Source organism: Athene noctua, chromosome 17 (assembly GCF_965140245.1).
Source record: "Athene noctua chromosome 17, bAthNoc1.hap1.1, whole genome shotgun sequence".
Taxonomy (NCBI): Eukaryota; Metazoa; Chordata; class Aves; order Strigiformes; family Strigidae; genus Athene; species Athene noctua.
This window is the reverse complement of record NC_134053.1, coordinates 4,736,494-4,749,631: the sequence shown is the minus strand read 5'-3', so window position 1 is coordinate 4,749,631 and position 13,138 is coordinate 4,736,494. Positions and strand designations below refer to the sequence as shown.

The window sequence follows — 13,138 nt, the reverse complement described above, 5'->3', positions numbered from 1 at the left end:
AGAGAAATCAGTCAAAAAAACAACTGAGAGGTATCAAAAAAAAAAAATCACAGTAAAAGCAGCTGCTGTGCAGGGCTGAACAGGCCCAAAGCCTTCCTTCTACTGGAGTAGCCCAAACTGAAGCCTTTGGCTACCCAAAGCCTCCCACCACCCTTCTGGGAGGGGGGACAGCTCAGCTCTCACTGGGCTTTCCTCTTTCAGTAGCAGTTTTACCTTTTCGCTTTCATCAGGGCATGGCCCGTTGTGGTTATCCCTTGGAGCAGTGGCCGGGTTGGATCTAGATTATCTTTCAGGGTCACTTCCACCTCAAACCACTTCATGATTGTATGATGTGAGTCACTGCTGCAAGCCCCACACAAGGTGGAATTTGAAATCCTTTTTCCACAGGAGTTTTCCCCAGGAACCTCTCAGGGATAAACACCACACTGGCCTTGTCTACAGGTCCAACGTTCCTGAGCTAGCAGCTCTGGGGGGCTGCGGGCAGAGCCTCCACAGGTCGTTGCAAGACCAGAAGAGCTCAGTTGACGAGGCATTTCCCTCTGCAGTCGATAAAATTTAAGAACAGCCCATGGCAGCAAGGACTGCCCCTCCTGGTTTCAGCAGCCTTCTGCACCCGCCCAACAGCTCTTCCCCTGGCAGAGGCAGGGCAACAGGATTTGCTGATCAAGTATTTTTATAAAGTGTCTTAAAACCAGATTTCTCTGGAATACAGAAGAGATACAGACATTACACAAGAGCTGACCTCCCTCCTGGCAGCTCAAGTGGCACATTTTATTCTGCAGGACAAGGACTTGGACATGGGCCGGTGGCCCCGCTCAGCTGTGGACAGTGTCTGGTTAAGCCAAGACAACCCAGGTGCCTGGACTGTGCCTTTCTGAACTACCAAGAGAAAAACGATTGATTTTTGTTTCTACTTTAATAAATGAGTGCAAAAATTCCCCTACTTAAATCAGGAGATGCTCTGAATATTTATGTTATTGTTCACCAATTGGAAAAAAAAAAGAGAGAAGTGCTATAAACGAACATATTTGGTGACCCAATTTGAGTGGCTCATTACAATTAGATCAAGCTAATTGCCAGTCTTGTATTTCATTTGGCAACTTGTTAAGCTAATTGAACAAAATAAAACTAATGAACAATTATAATGAAGTTTATAATTAGACCACTGGAAAAAAACCTCAGTGTGAGAATATTTAAGGCATAATGAATGTTCAGGAGGATTGGGGCGGGGGGAACAGGAGGTGTCAGTAAATCATACCCTGCTCTCCCACCAAAATGCTTCTTCCGAGGAGCTGAAGTTCTTGGCATATTACCTATTCCCAAATTATGTCAACCTGGCATTTTCTTAATTATTAATTACATTAATGCCTTTAATGTACATACGTGGCATTTATAGCGATCCTAAATTCAGAAATTAGCCTGTTAGTGAGGCAGCTGAGTTGGACATTAGGTTATAGCTCTTCTCAACTCCAGCTTTATGATATGAATCAAAGTCTCTATTAAGGACGGGTTTATAACAGTAAAAGTGAAAAAAACAAGTGTGTGGTGCAGACAAAAGAGTTCACAAACCCCCAACATCTGATCTGCCATGTCAATACACAAACCTGCCTTTCCAGTTCAGGAGCCAGGGAGGCAGAAGTGGGGAAGATCAGAAAGAGCAATGCTCTCTGCGTGATTAGAGCCATTTTTTAAAAATAGAGTTATTTTCGTTGCATTCAATTCCTACACAGATTTGAATAAACCCATTCTGGCTTCCTTTCACCCCCTGCTGCTGAAGCACAGAAAATTAAATACCATGATCAGACACAGAGAGTGACCTTCTGGAGTTTCAATTTACAGGGTCAAGCAGGTACCCACTGAAACTGAATAGAATTGTCACATCAGACTCTGCACAGCTTAAAAACTTCTTTTCCTCCAGTTTGTACATGAAAGTAATTATTTCATATAGAACTCAACAGGAACTGAGGTTTCGCATCAGGGAATAAAGGCAGAAACTCTTAAACTAAGGTGGAAATGTGTTCAACCTTTTCTCTTGGATGTCTAGAGGTTTCCAGTACTTCTCACACTCCAAAATCAAATACCAGTTTTCAGCAGGAGCTCATGGTGCCAAGTGCCATAAATGCACAGGGCAGGGATAAAGCACACACGGTCCAGATGGACCAAAGGGTGGGAGACAGGGAGAATCATCACCAGAGAAATTAAAGTGTGGCACTGATCACACTCACTCTCTGTAACCACTGTAAGGCCAGCCCAGAGCCCCAGTGATGGTATCCTCCTTCATCCCATTTACATAGCTGCTTTACTTTCCCAAAGATTAAGATGAGAAACTAATTGACAAAAAAATAAGTTTTATTTTTATAAATTATCAGAGTCCCTATTCCCACCTCCCCAGTTTTAATTCCTCCTGCATTAAAAAAAAAAATCTGTTTTTGCAGCCATGTCTCAATATTTTTATGCCATCAGAACCAGCTGTCATCTTTTCAATCTAATTACAGGTTTCACCAGGGGAGTGATAACATCCTGGTATCAGTGTGGGTTTGTAGCTGTCTTTGGCACTCTCCATGTTTCATCACCTTACCATCAGCCTTGTTTTGGTTTTTTTTTCTGCAGGTGTCTTTTCATCTGTCATCCTGCTGGCACAAACACGCTGGGGCTAGGGCTGCCCTCCCTTCTGCTTGCACCGCTCGGAGCAGGGTCTGGTCCCACCTCAGCGTGGGCAGGAGGGAGCTTTGGCAAGGAGGATGCAGAGTGCCATGGCCACCCCCCACCCTCCCCTGCATCCCCCTCTTCAGAGATGCAGTTTCTTGCTGCTGCATCACCTGTGAACTTGCCATCTGAAGGAAGCTTCTGCTGGCTCGTGGACACCCGGCAGGGCCCAGCACTGCACAGAGACACAGCGAGAGACAGCAGGTGCCTCTGCGACAGCATTACCCAACCAGATCGGGTGGAGGATGTACGTATCCTCACCCCTGTGTACCGGAGGGGGGGCAAGCCGAGCTCTCCCTGTGACACCCAACGCCTCCTCCCTCACCCCAGGCAGGACAGCGATGCTTTGCCTCTGAATCTGAGCAGCCACCAGCAGCACACGTAACCCCCACGGGTCACAGACATGGATTATTCTCATTACACCAACCCCAGCAATACCTGTATTTTGCCCATCGCATGAAATTAAAAAGAGAAATCCCTCTGCGTACTTTCCCTGTTAGGCAAAGCACCTGGACAAAAGCAATCAGACTTCTTTTCTCTCTCCTGCCCCAACAGCCCCAGTAATCCAATTCACACCAGCCGAGTTTAATAACACCTTTCACCAGCACATGCACAGAGGACAGGGGGCTGACAGACTGATCTCTCCTGCTGATTCCACCCAACTATTTCATCACTCCGTAACATCCACGAGGGCACCCGATGTGCTAAAAACCTCACATACACGTGCAGGGGTTTATATGGGTTTGTGCTGGTCTAGGCATTTCCTCCCTAATTCCCTCCCCACGTGCGTCCACACACCCTCTAATAATAAAATGGTTCAGGAAACAGGAACAAACCCTGAAGTGAAGCGTGAAATAGGCTCCACAACTCCAGATAGCCAGGTCCATTTAAAGCCTTGCCTGGCATTTGCATTTTACGAACAAATCCTGTACAAGAATCTCTCTTCATGCTTTCTATTCTTGCATTAATTCATGAAGTGTCATGTATCTAGCATATTTTATTATACATGAGAACTAGGCAAATTAAAATTCTCGGTTGAGTATCACATTTACACACTCAAGGCCACCTCCTTAGGCCCTGTCAAGGCTTAGAAGTCACACCTGTTTAAACTCAGTTCACCTTTTAAACCAAGTTAGTTAAGCTAGCACAAATTCTCATAGTTTTCTTCACGCAATTTATTTCAATTTAGCTTTAACCTCTTTGTAGCTAATATAAGCTGAAGAGAAATACATCTGGTTTAAAGGGAAATAAACGTGCTGCCAGAGAAGCTAATTACAACGGAGTTCTTAGGGTGTTGCCACCCACTTGAACTGCCACAGTCTGTGCCTGTCCCAGTCCCATCATCCAGGTGCCTACAGGACCAGCTGCACCAGGTAAATCCCATCAGTGTAAAATCCACTGCAAAGCAACAAAACACAACTCCACATGTCAGTGAGCTCCAAAAAAACATCTTTTCCTGGGCAATGAAAGATGCCGCAGATGCAAGCAGAGCTCATGAGAGGTAACAGTGTTACAAACAGTTTGGGCCTCTCCTCCTGTGGCTGCTCTAGGGAGAAGAGCCTGAGATAAACTCCGATTTTTAGAAAGAGAAAAATCCCATCCTACTAAAATGGAGCTTAATTAAAATTAGGCTGGTTGAACCTGACCCTAGAGTTCTTGTCCCCATTGAAGAAAAATCGGTCAGTTAAGTGAGATGAGGTTTTGCATATAGTTTCCAAAGTGTATTTTTCAAAATACCAAACTGAGGAGGGCCTCAAACAGCACAGCAGCCAAGGACTGCAGAGCGAGGAGCACCACCGTGACCTCCTCCTCCAGCCTCACCTTCTCCTGCCCCAGACACATCCCCATCCACCCACTCTCAAACCTTCACAGCGTTACCCATTCCAGCTCTCCTCTTGATCAGCTCCTGCTGCCCAGTCTAGAGCCTGATCTTATAAGCCAGACCCCTCCTTCAGAGGGTGGTGTTTGAGCCGTTTTCTGTAACGCCACATCCCAGGCTTTGGAGAACAATGCAATGTAACAAAGCTGTGTTTCTAACAGCATGCAAACCATACAGTGAGAAGAAATACTCTGATCTTCCTTGCAAAACACAGGCTGTAAATCAATAGGCTAGAAATGTAAGAAGCAATCTCTTTGTAAGACTAAAACAGAAAACACACAGAAACATCAGTGGGATAGCCACCCTGCAACAACCAATTCTTAACTTCCTTTAAATCACTACAGAAGAGGGAACAAAACTGAAAACGTGGTGGTTTTTTTTTTTTGAGCAGACTCCTCATTAGTGATGTGAACCTCTACATGTATATTTTAATATGCTATTGTAAACTAATTAACCATCCTGGAGATGATGTTTTTTTTCCAAGGGACATTATCCTTTCAGATGGATTCTCCGGCTGAATGCTGATAAGCCTCTTGAACTTTGCAAAACCACTTGTCAGAAGTATTAAGATGAGAATTCGTTAAGGTCTTCTAATTAAGAAGTACGGGGTCCAATTAAGCTTTCACTAATGTGCTACATAACCCAGTTAAACAATGGCATGCCAAGGATTTTCCCACCCCCACCAACGCTGTTTTATCACTTAAGTTCATCTCCAACTGGTGGTTTGGAAGAATTTCTCTGGCCATCAGAAGCAACGATGAGAAATCGTGTGGACAGCTGCAGCCTGCTACATTAATACTTTGGGATGTCTTATTGTTCTGCAACTGAAATTGTTCTGAGACACTCTTTGACTCACTAATAGCATTTCAGAGACTGCTTCCCCCTCCTTTGCATAACAGATTCACTCCCTCTTTGCACACAGATCATGTAGAGCAAGATGCTCAAACTGATGTTGATTATCTCATTATTTGAATCTAAAAAGGCCCCTAATTCCCAGCAAGGAAAATATGTGTGCTCTCATCAGCTCTAAGGCTGCCATACTGGACTGTGGCCATGCTTCACAGCAATTTGTACCCTGATTTTAGTTCTGGAAGGATACAGGGTATGACATGTAGCTTCCTCTTTCCACAAAAGATGTAGAAGAAAATTAAGTTGCATCTTGTTGCTGTTTAAGACCCAATTATTTAAGAGCTAAAAAAAAATCCTCCTCACAAAGGGAGAAAGGTGAACCAAGCATTTCTGAATTTATCATCTCAGCTCAATAGGACACAAGATCCAGCCAGTGGACAGACATCTCAAGAAACCAGAAACAGGCTAAAAGATTTAAGTGGAGAAATTGCTCAATACAGGGCTCCAAAACATCACCTGTAGGAAGACCAACGCCTTCCTGTGTACCGAAATCTGATCAGTCTCAAAGGTGGACAGAGATTAAGCACTCAAAGTGACCCACTGGAAGAAAGGGAAGTGCAGAACCAGACAAATGAAGCAATTTTCAAAACACTTCTTCCAAATCAATGTCTGTTCCATGCTCTGACCCAAGCACAAGAACATCAGGCAATTTCAAATGCCTTAGTTGACAAATGTATCTTTCCCACCTCACCCAAGCTTTTGGTCCTCTGAACACCAGAATTCAAGGGCCTGATCTGGTGCTCCACACCAGCCTTCTCCAGCAAAGGTCTCACACATTTGCAGAAGTGCTCGCTATCCACAAACCTTCTCCTCCCTCAACAGCCTGTTGAGCACCCAAGGTTCACGCACTATCTAGGAAACAGTTAATGACTCAATCTTGGTATTCTGCCACACCAAAGCCCTGGGGTCAGCTGAAGCAGCACTTGCATCCAGGGATGTGACATGGCAAAAATCGTTCCCAAACACCTTCCAGGAAGATCCACTTGGACACCATCCATCACCTGGATGCCATCTCCCTGCCAGAGCATTCTCTATAGACACTGGTTTCCCAAACCCAAAACCCTACAGTTTTGTCTCAAGCACAAACTGGTACTCGTTACTAATGCATTTTAAATATTATTTTAACACCCATTTACCTGTGAGACTGACTGCTCTGCCTTGTAAAGAATATCCTTTTAAATATGTATGCATTAAACTGAAAGACAATAATAGCCCCAGGGAAGTTGCATTCCATCAGGCAATTACCTGTGTTTTTTAAAATCACTGAATAAGTAATTCACACAACCAATTTCTCTTGCACATAACAATAAACAATTTTATCAGCTATGCCCTGCTTGGGCTGTTGTGTACCAGCTCATTTTATTTCTTGAGAACCACCACTAACCAGGGAAATTAATTGAAATCATAAGGTAGTGGGAGAGGGAAGTACCTGCTCTAACAGGAGCTGACAAAAGCAGATTTCTAAAAGGGGAGTGATAAAACTACCTCTCTCGATGAGTCAAGGGCAAATGGGCTGATTCCATCACATAATTCAACAGTCACTCAAATTCGCAGAAGACTGAGAAAAGCACCTAGCCTGAAGTATCTCTGCTCTGAATTTCCTTGCTGTTGAACATTTATGTCAGAGCTTAAAGCAATTTCTAGAACTAGCTCCATTTGCCTGCCACCCATGCCACTAAAATCTGCATATGTAACTTTCCAGACAAAAACCACTGAAATCCAAATTAAAAATAAGCAACTACAAAAAACCCAAAGGGCACTACACATTCAAGGTATAACCAGTTACACACTGAAAGTCTTCCTGGATAAAAACACCTGAGGTAGGCTCAGCCACATTCTACAAGGGTCACCCGGCTTACGCCTTAGGAGCGCCACAGAGCTTTTTGTTGCTAATGCTGTGGAATTAGGAGCTGCACTACCATACCAGACCTCATCCTTGTAGCCAAGCATTTGGGTGCCACCAGTTTGCAAGGAGCCCCCTTGAAACCACATTTGACCACAATTACCCTATGCCCAAGCCCTGGAAAGAACACAGCTAGTTTATAACCTGGGATGGGAAGCAGAAAGAAAATTATGGTTTCTGCTTTTTCTTTGCAAACGGTGATGACTTCAGCTCCCTGCTTTCATACCAGTGATATTCTGAGCTATCCCCAACTGGACGGAGTACGGTTGTATTCAGAGCTCCACAGCAGTATCCAGAGATATGGGTCACTTACACTGCAGGTAGGCAAAGATAAACGCGAGCTGGATGTTTGGAGAACAGGATTTGGAATGGGAGGAGCTGCACTCAGGAAGTCTGGGCAGCGTTCCCAGCTCTGCCACAGCCTCCTTTCAAACACAAGGCACTTCACCGCCTAACACAAGTACCCACTTACCTCTCCTCCTCCCTGGACTTCCAGGAGCTGTCAGCATCCAGCACTTCTGAAACTCAGACCCTTGAAACCAGGTGAGGCACAGAGAAGTCATTTGTCTGCACAGTGCACAGTTTGCACCACCCATCAAGGCTTTATGGCTACAAAGTAATTTTCAGTACACAGATCAATATATTTATATCTTTTTGTTTGTAACTATAGTCCAGGGAAAGCTCTGCAACATCTGACATTTACAAAAAATGAAATTATATCCATTAACAAAACTTTCGACAGTGTTTCCAGCAGGATAAAGGATTAAAAAAGCAGCCTCTAGGCATTGTATATGTTCTTAATGTATCTGTGCTTCTAAACTATCTTTAATTAATGAAATATCCCCAAATTACTTATTAATAAGGATCTGTGGGCTTTGTAAACTCCAGACATTTTGCATGAATTAAAGAACAATATAATGAAGTTTTAATGAATACAAAGTCACAGTTAATGCAAAATTTATATATAGCATGCCAGAGGGGAAAGGAATTTAAGAGTACTTTTCATCATAGGTTATTGGCAGCTGGATAGCTCATTTTTACACTTTTCTAATGGGTGCTTGGTATTTATATTATCACATTTATCATGCCAGCACGGTATATTGTCTGACTTGGTACAGTTCAGAAAGTCAAATGGAGACCAGGTCACTTAAAGCCTCATTTGCTAATGAGGCATTGCTGCATCCTGCAGTGAATGTGGCGCTGGCATCCGCAGTGACTGTGTTCTTTGGATTCAGTCACAGACCACCCGAGAGGGGCTATTCCTCAGCTGCATTTACAGGCAGTTTCACTCTTACTGAATTATTAGCAGCAATATTTGACATATTATGCAACAGCCTTCAGCTCACTGGAACTAGTGAGCTGAGATCTATCACAGGGTGGAAGAAAGATACAATAAGTTTTTACCAGCTGCAGCTAGACATCAGTATGAGTACCGAGATTTTGACCTAAGTAACAGAGTACACACCTTAGAACGCACAGATTTATCCCTTTAGCAACAGTAACAACCTACACCTTACTGTACCGACACAAGGCACATTTTCAACATACTTTCTTCCCTCCTGTTCACCTGTGACCTTCTCAATGAGCCAGCCACGCATACGTAACTAGCAGCAACGGTTTAACTTGTCCTGGGCTCTGCAGAAGAAAACAGGATAAAACTTTCAGCGCACAAAATTTTGTAGTGGGGTGGACTTGGTTTAAAACCAGTAACAAATTAAGCTAAAAATGATTTCACAACACCCAAAAGGAAAATAAGAATAAGACGGTAACTGAGTGAAAGTTGAAACAGATGTAATATATAATATATAATCAATTTCTTTTAATTAACTCTTTATCAATGCTGAATGCATTCAACAATTCCAAGTACATCCATGATTTTAATGCATTAAATACTTAACCCACAAAATTCAAATAGTGCAGGAGATACTGAATGCCAGAGGTTCCGTACAACTACTGCAACTGTATTTTATGAAAAACAAAACAATGCTTTAGTGCTTCCATTTTACTGTTTTAGTATGCTCATTACAGTATTTTTCCCTTTATAAACTGGAAGGATACAGAGCTAGAAAACATTTTAGTCTTTCACTTTCAACGTGACATTTAGTAAAAAAAGTTACAAAACCCATCAGCTTTTATTAAATGAACACACCAAAATTCTTCAGCTAACACAACAAGGGATTGTTGCCTTGTAGTCAATAAAGACCTTCAAAACAAGGAAGCAAAATGCTGTCTTCAACTGCAGTGATGTTAATGCAGAGTAATGACAGTAAATTCCATGGAAATAACCCGGAGTTACACCAGGAATAAGGAGGAGGTGATTGCTCCCTCACCTTCTGAACCCCCAGAATTCTATCAACTAAAAGCTTAAAACAGTAGGAACGTTACATCACAAAACAAAGCAGCAGTTACCTTCAAGGGTACCGTGAGATATTTCAAGACTGAAAATACTCAAGTCAAATGGGTTTAGTGCATTATGATTTGGCTTTATAAAAACATTTAAATGCACGCTACATATAGAACACTTTCATGTTTTGCCGTCAAGTAGTTAAAATCACTGTATATTCCTTACAGGTGACTGAAATACATGGATTGAAAAATATGTTGCTAAAAATCCAGTTTAAAAAAAAGAACATTTTATGAAAAAAATATTCTACTTGCAACTGTAACTTATGGTATGTGCTCCTGTTTGATGGGCTGCTGACGTAAATCTAACCAGAAAAGATGCACTCATCTATATAAAAATCAAAACAGGCAGGTTCCTCCTTCCAGGCTGGAAAAAACTCCAAGAGATATGGCATATTTAACCAATAAAAGGGAGCTAAGCTTTACCCAAGCCTTTCACATAATGCACTTAATGAAATATTTTTTCTTTTAAAAGAACCACTGGTATTAAATAGAGCTTTTTCTTTACATACAGTATTGGTATATACAAAACAAACACAGAACAAAGACAGATGCAAAAAAATCCAAACAAGTGACTTCAGAAGTTTTGAAGCTCAGGAATATTTTGGTACAGGTCCAAAGTCTCTGGGTTTGAAAAAGCTCCCCGCTGCTCAACTTCTTTCCCTGCAATTATTTGCTTCACAGCTACTTCCACTTTTTTCCCATTTATTGTATACTGAAAAACAAAACAAGCAATGACAAAATTACACTTTTCATGTAGTAGTTTTATGGAAATATTCATGAACCCCCCCACCAATCCCAGAAACTCAATCAAAATTTAGCACGTCTTCTCTGTCACACTTGAGGCACAAATGTTTCTACTGAAAAAAAAATCACTTGAAGTGTAACTGAAATTCAAAGAATTTATATGTGATTTCAGTTTATTATTCCTATTTGGTAATACTTTGAGAACTGATCAAGCTCCAACTTAAACCACAATGAAACCAGATCAGAATCATGCTATAAACACTAGAAATCTCTCATGTTCTATCTTCTGACACATCCAATTTCCAAACAATTTTTAATTTTCTAAGGGTGGGCTCAAAAAACAAAAGCTTAACTCCACTGGGTTTTGGGAGAAGAAAACCATGATTCATATTGTAAATGTACAGTCTTTTTCTAATACAGTAAAGCAAAACCCTGAGCTTAAATAGTCCTCTACATTTAAATGTTTCAAAACAAACCATAACAGAGGCTTCACCTCCACTTATGAGTCACACAAATTCTATTACATTGTGTAACTGAAAGTAAGAACATTGCAGGAGTAAAACCCTAATTCTCCTTGGAATCAGACCACTGTCATTTCTGACTAAGGAAGAACTACTCCAACATCAACAGGAACTGTCAAGGCCCATTTTAGATGAGGACCCTTCCTCTGGCTGGTGCCACTGAAGTTTTGGAGGATGGCAACTTTGAAAAGTTGACCTCCAGATCTCTCCTTAGTCTTGTCTGTCTGCTCTGGGAACAGAAACTGCACTTGCTTTACTACTGAATCTGCTGATGGAGGAACCCAGGTTGTTCCTGGCCTCCAAAGCCACTGAAACTCCTGAACTCCAGGCACCACCATTTTTCATGAGAGATCTTTCGCACCAGGCTAAATAATCCTCAACTCAATATCTTGCAATATTCATCTTCATACTAAATCAAGTTTTTCCTTATTAAAACAACTGAAGTCACACATAATCCTACTCTCCTGAACCACCTTAATCAACCACTCTTCCTCCTCAATTAGCAATCTGATTTTCACAAGTGCTCAGAAACCAGAACACCTCAGTAGCCTGCAAGGGAACTGCCCCCTTCAAAAAACCAGACTATTCTGCAAAGCAAACTTGTTTACTTTAATCAGTAAACATCTTGTGGATGATGACCAAAATGCTAATTTGGTCAGGGCAGGACTAGAAAAATTTACACTAAAAGTCTGCGGTATCTCATTAAAAACAGTTTGTATTACTGAAGGCCTAATCACTTCAACACAGCTACACTATTTCTACCAGTACAGAGTGTCAGTATAGAGTCAGAATTAGATTGTATTTTCAGATAAAGATTCAAATACATTTCTAGAAGTAGGGGGAAATAGAAAGCGGTTTCTCTTCCAAGGAAAAATTTCAAAGAAAGATGGGAGACAGCTTTGATCACTTTACTACTGGCATATTTACCTGAAAGGTAATTAAAGTTCACTCAATTGTAAATTCAGTCGAAGTGTGAGCTAATTAATGATCTAAGCAGGCTTTCCTGAGGGGCAGCCCATCAGACACCTCTCTGCCATCAACTTCGTGCTGTACATTCAGGTGATTTACACAGTTTACAAGTCTAACACTTCATGCAGAAGCTAAGCTGCAGCCCAGAAAAATCTAGACTTCACCATTTAACAGGTGCAGGGGATTTGACACTCATGCAAAGACAACATTTTGAGCCAAGTGTTATTTGCCACCAGTGGTCTGAAACAGAAGTAACTCAACAGACCAGGACCAGATGGCTGTGTGCACTGTGGAGGCTGGCAGTCCTGAACCCTAGACCACTTTCACATGGGAATGCATGTTGGCAGTAGAAGGGTGTCAGAATATCAAACAACTGGTCTGGAGTCTCAAATCTTTTCTCAAGGCCCACTCAAGTCTATGTGCAAATGGACTTGAGAACTAGGCTCTGCACCCCCGTTCTGCTGCTCAGAGCTGTTGAGGAGACTCCAGCATCTGAGGGGACTATTAAAAACAGGTATTTCAACTAAAGAGTTCCTACAGCGAGGAAGAGCACTGTAGAGTAATGCAGCTCCAGCAGACTGAGCATGCAGAACCTTTAGCTATACAAATTTTTCTCCCCTCACCCAACATAAGCACAAAGATTTTATTTTAGTTACTGCTACAGTTAAGACAGTGATAGAGCTACATTTAAGTGGCTAAACAGATGTAAAAGTGGAAAGGGTATGAAATGATTTTATAAATTTGCCCAGTACTCTCAGCTTTCATAACAATGTCACCTGAAACAGAAAAACAAAACCAAAATAAGCTTATGGGCAGCCAGAAAAGCTAAATTACCTTTTTAATATTTTCCTTTAAAAGGCTTAAATATATATTACTGAGAAAACGCAACACATTTATAAACTGAGAATGGGCATTTTTAGGTATTGTTAAAAAACAAAAACATGCTTAGCTGAAAAGGAGATGAAGTGATGTTGCTAGGCAACATAGACAAACTATTTATAAAGCTCGAATACACTTTTGAGATGCTAAAATTTCCATGCATGTGGGTTTGAAGAGCAATGACAACTGCTCCTTAATTACTATTCAAGGTGACAAATCAAA

At 41.7% G+C, this 13,138-nt stretch overlaps 1 protein-coding gene across 4 annotated transcripts in view; it reads right to left on the bottom strand.

Annotated features, from left to right (window-relative positions):
• Positions 1-9,159: 9,159 nt before the first annotated feature.
• The window catches only part of AACS (acetoacetyl-CoA synthetase), a 43,374-nt gene continuing 39,395 nt past the window's right edge, over positions 9,160-13,138 (bottom strand). The window contains exon 16 of one of the 4 annotated variants that reach the window (XM_074921166.1): positions 9,160-10,515. In XM_074921166.1, coding sequence (XP_074777267.1) covers positions 10,451-10,515 — 65 coding nt within the window. In that variant the 3' untranslated portion in view covers positions 9,160-10,450. The remainder of the gene's footprint in view (positions 10,516-13,138) is intronic. The other 3 variants (XM_074921164.1, XM_074921163.1, XM_074921162.1) reach the window with 3 other exon arrangements.